Source organism: Pseudomyrmex gracilis, unplaced genomic scaffold, assembly GCF_002006095.1.
Source record: "Pseudomyrmex gracilis isolate BER0280 unplaced genomic scaffold, ASM200609v1 scaffold_0, whole genome shotgun sequence".
In the NCBI taxonomy this organism is placed as follows: Eukaryota; Metazoa; Arthropoda; class Insecta; order Hymenoptera; family Formicidae; genus Pseudomyrmex; species Pseudomyrmex gracilis.
In genome coordinates this window covers 883-5,411 of record NW_018020584.1, presented here as the reverse complement: position 1 = coordinate 5,411, position 4,529 = coordinate 883, and the positions used below count along the sequence as shown (strand labels likewise).

Sequence of the window (4,529 nt, the reverse complement as noted above, 5' to 3'; positions counted from 1 at the left end):
TATATAAATCAATGTATAGGTAACAGATTTATTCACACTAAAATCATGCGATAATTACTGTTTGAAACGTATTTGTCAGAATTATATACATATATTCAAAAGTAATGTTATTTTCCGTCAATAAATTTAACTAACAAAATTAATGAAACAATTTTGTTTCTTTAAAAAGTCTCTAAACTTTTAAATTTTATACAAAATTATAGAATAAGAATCAAAAAGATAGTTTTGTTTCTTTAAAGAAAAGTAAATAATCTTAATATATCATGATTTTTATTAAACAATCTGTTAATTACTTGTATTTTTACTCGCGTTACTTATATCTGCACTTGTATGTCTTATCAGTGTTCCATTTTTGTTTTATTAAGAAAGGCCGTTATTATGCATGTTCATGTTCATCATTTTCCTCGCTAAAATAAAAACCAACTTCAATTATTGTGTTATTTTTAGTCGCACATGCAATGATCTATGTGTACACAAAACTTCCAGTTATATCTCATCATTTATAATTAACAGTATAACATTTTATACTTCTAACTTAAGTATCGTTTTTTTAATAATATAACACTTTTTAATGTACTTACAACAAATTTAACCCATTTAAAGCAGCAGCTGTTACATCTTCATTAATATCCGCAAAAAGTGACGTGAAAAAGAGAGAAAAAAAGTTTGAGCGTCTTTGGTGAGCTAACCTAGCATATGCTATAGATCTTTTATAATAAATATCAATGCTGTCTTTTGGCGGTAACGGATCATACGATAACACTGGACCTTCGTTCTGGATCTGGAATGGGTAATAAATATAAACTTTAATCAAATAAACTAATATATATATATATATATATATATATACGCGCGCGCGCGCGCGCGTATGTGCGTGCGTGTGTGAGATCTTTTGATAAGATCTTTGATGCGACACTCACTTCTCGGGCATCTATTGTAACTTCCTTTATATCCGCTAATATAATATGTCTCAAAATGTTCCTTGGCAGATTTCCTCGATAACGCTGGCTACGTTTTAGTTTACAATATTCGACACATTCGTCCTTAGACTCGACTTGACTTAGCACAGCATGTACGCGTTTCTCTAGCCAGGGTAAAATATCTGCCTCTTTCCAAAAATGAAAGCTACGCGCTACATATAAATTCTGCAGCTTCTCTAAAGCTGGTGGAGTACTGGTTTGTGCATTGAGATTAAAGAAATTGTGCTGCATTACCTAACAAACATTTGAATAAAATATAACAATTGTGAATAAAATATACTTTTTGTTTGAATAAAATATAACAAACCATTTTTCCTAGCATCTTTTATTTTGAAAAGACAGAATCTTTAAAAAAATTATTATTATTGTAGATTTATAATACCTTAGTGTCAGTTTGTATGCTACATTTCTCGAGTAAAGGCATTAGTACACCTGGAAACATCATGAGCGCCTTTTCTAGAAGTGTATCGGCATCTTTATTTCCCAAACGAAAATGAGCCAAAGCTAAACTGTATGCTATATTTGGTAATTGAGTTAAATTTCTAGATGTGTCCCATAGTTCACAAAACTCTATAAACCATTCATATTCTTTTGCTTTCAAGGCATAAAAATCTATAAGCAATACTACCGCTAACGGGTCACCATCGGGATCCAATGACAGAAGTAATTTACAGAATTCCAAGCTTGTTCTGAAATTCAAATTCATATTTCATAATAAAACTCGATACTGGTTCTAAAGAATTAAACTCAAAATTTTGATGATGTTTTTGGCTCTCAATAGTCTGTGAGCTCACCAATACAAATTACGATTCCATTTTTATATAAATTTTATCTTTTTTTTCAAGTATTTTCTTATTATGACATTCACCTGTAACACGCACGTCCACCAACAAATCCAAGATGCTTAAATAATGTTATAAAAAGCGCACGATTCTGTTGTTTTCTGTAATCTAATCTACATTGTCCAGTTGTTATATTGAAAGATGGATGAAACGCGTACTCTAAACAATATAGAGCTCGCTCAATAAATTCAGCTGCCATTGGCAAATCTTCACTCAATTTAAACAGTTCAGCCATTTGCAGAAGAGCATCTATGTGATAAGAATGTGTATATAATATACCCTGAAAATGCGATGAATTTAAGAGATTAAGATTCTGTTACAGTATTTGCATAAATATCAAAATATCAAAATATTAACAAATTTTATATTACGCATGCTTATTACAAAAAATATATGCAATAAAACTCCATTAATTTCGGTCATCATAATTTCTTCTCTTCAGATTTCTCTTTTATAGGCAGGCCAATAGTTTCTCCCAATAGTATTGATAATTCAACAGTGGGGGAAACTATTGAGGCCCATTAAATGATTGCGCAACTCATAGAACGTGCGTTTATCCCCACTCTAAGAATCTAAGAAAAACATATATCTTTTGTTTCTTGCTACTGTAGTCAGTTGCTAACTGGAAAAAAAAATAATTTCGAATTCTAAGAATCGGGTTGCAATTCGCGTTCAAAATTATTGGAGTTCTACTGTACTTAAATAAGAATAACAAAGCAGATTTAACATTATGATATAATCACTATTCACTTACCATTATGTTCTCTGGATTTGAACTTTCAACAGCCTGCAAGAATTTCAATTGTGTTTGTCTATATGGATGGCTATGTCCATATACAAAATATTGTTCATTACTTTTAATTTCTACTGAGTGATCCAAAACCATTGATAATCCAGATTTATAAATTGGTGGCCAATTATCTCGTGGAGATATCAACCATGTTTTCTTTAAATATCCAGTACGACCTCTATTTCGTTGGCTGTAAAAATTATGGTTTCTCAATAAAAAAAGCTCATGTATAACATTATTACTATATAGATACTACTAACTATATAAAAAAACATTTATTATAAATCTTATGTAAATAGATGTTATATGTAATATTATAAATGTACCTATTATGTTTTCGATCAGTTTGTACAGTTTTACTACCAAAGATTTTCTTCATTTCATTATAAGGATTCAAGTGTTTACGCTGTACAGTTAATACATCTTCCTTAGATTTTTTATCAACTTGTCTCGATTCTACATCCTGATTACTGCAACTTGGTATTGGTTCGCTATATAACTGGTGCACCTCCCATATACTTTGCTCAATCTCATCTATCTCTTTATCACATTCTATATTACATTGCAGCTGATTCTTAATGATCTCTGGCTTCTTCCGCTTTCTTTTCTTCTTTCTCTGTTTTGTCTCATTGCAATTTGCATCTTTTGTAATCACATCCTCTTGCTTATCACTGTCATTGTGCTCATCATTATCCGAGCTCTGATTTAACTAAAGATCCAAATTTTATTATAAGAATTATCTCCGTTCAAAGGACTGCAGATTTAATGGCTGCGACCGAAATAGCGTTACAAATATTTCGAAATCATTGCATCTTAATTTCTCATTAGGTACAAAGATAAATTAATGTTTTGAAATGTTTTGCAATGCTAGATTGGTTGCAGTCGATCAATGACTGACGTTTATGTACGACATATTTAACATACCACATTAAAAACGTTGAAAGACTTGGCCTTGATGTCGTTGGTCACTGAAATTTCCGTATCGCTCGTACTGTCATTCTCTTTCTCAGGAATCACATCGCATCCATAAACCTTTTTCATATATCGTGTAGACATTTCAAAATGTTCAAGAAAAAATTTACAAAATACAATATGTATTCGAATCGTTCAAAGATTGAAGACAAAGTTGCGGTACAGATATATTTCTTACACGATAATTACGAAAGCAGTCGGTCACAGATGAACGTTACAATTATAAGCCTTGAAATCTTCATTCACGGGAATCTCAGGCTCTTAATGTTTCATAATTTATAAACTCGAGATGTACATTCTATACGTCACTCGTACAATTTTTTGACACACGAAAGACGCAATGTCGCAATAAAGTAATGGCGTGTTCCGAAATAGCTTTTGCTAACTATTTTTCTGGTTATAAAATTGGTAACACTTTGGCTACATTCGGGCCCGAATTCATAGTCGTCTCTCAGATCTCAGATCTCCAATCTCAAGAGAAAGAGAAAGAGAGAGAGAAAAAGAGAGGGAAAGAGATGAGATGAGATCTGAGATCTGAGAGACGACTATGAATTCGGGCCTCGGAGAGCGCGCTATCAGCGCTGTTGCATCATTCTATCTTTATTGCTCAAGCCTGTTCTACAATAAGTCGTATGTCGCTGTCGGATGTCGGGCGCATGCGTATTGAGCTGGCGCGTGTCATCGAAAGCTGTCGTAAGTCGAGTGTCGCTGTCGTAACAGAAGATGACCAACTTTCATCTTTTGGCGACTCGCGACTAACGACAAAACATTTACCTAACCCTAACCTAATGACTTTTCTAGTAATATATCATTCCATACTGCTTAACCTTATTTATTTCCACATATTTGACACGATTGAAGTAAATAAAACGATAGAAAATAAGTTAAAATTCATTTAAAAAACTTTCAATAATATGGAATCAACGTATGTCACAGTAACTATTG

At 32.3% G+C, this 4,529-nt stretch overlaps 1 protein-coding gene across 1 annotated transcript; it reads right to left on the bottom strand.

The window, feature by feature from the left end:
* Window positions 1-216: 216 nt before the first annotated feature.
* LOC109863802 (transcription factor 25) lies at window positions 217-4,005 on the bottom strand. The gene is made up of 8 exons (XM_020444371.1): window positions 3,537-4,005; window positions 2,939-3,321; window positions 2,577-2,802; window positions 1,849-2,102; window positions 1,363-1,669; window positions 921-1,214; window positions 582-781; window positions 217-407 (listed from the first exon to the last, which is right to left on the bottom strand). Exons 1-8 carry the CDS (start codon window positions 3,666-3,668, stop codon window positions 377-379), a joined length of 1,827 nt encoding a protein of 608 aa, XP_020299960.1. The 5' UTR covers window positions 3,669-4,005; the 3' UTR covers window positions 217-376.
* Between the last annotated feature and the right edge of the window lie 524 nt (window positions 4,006-4,529).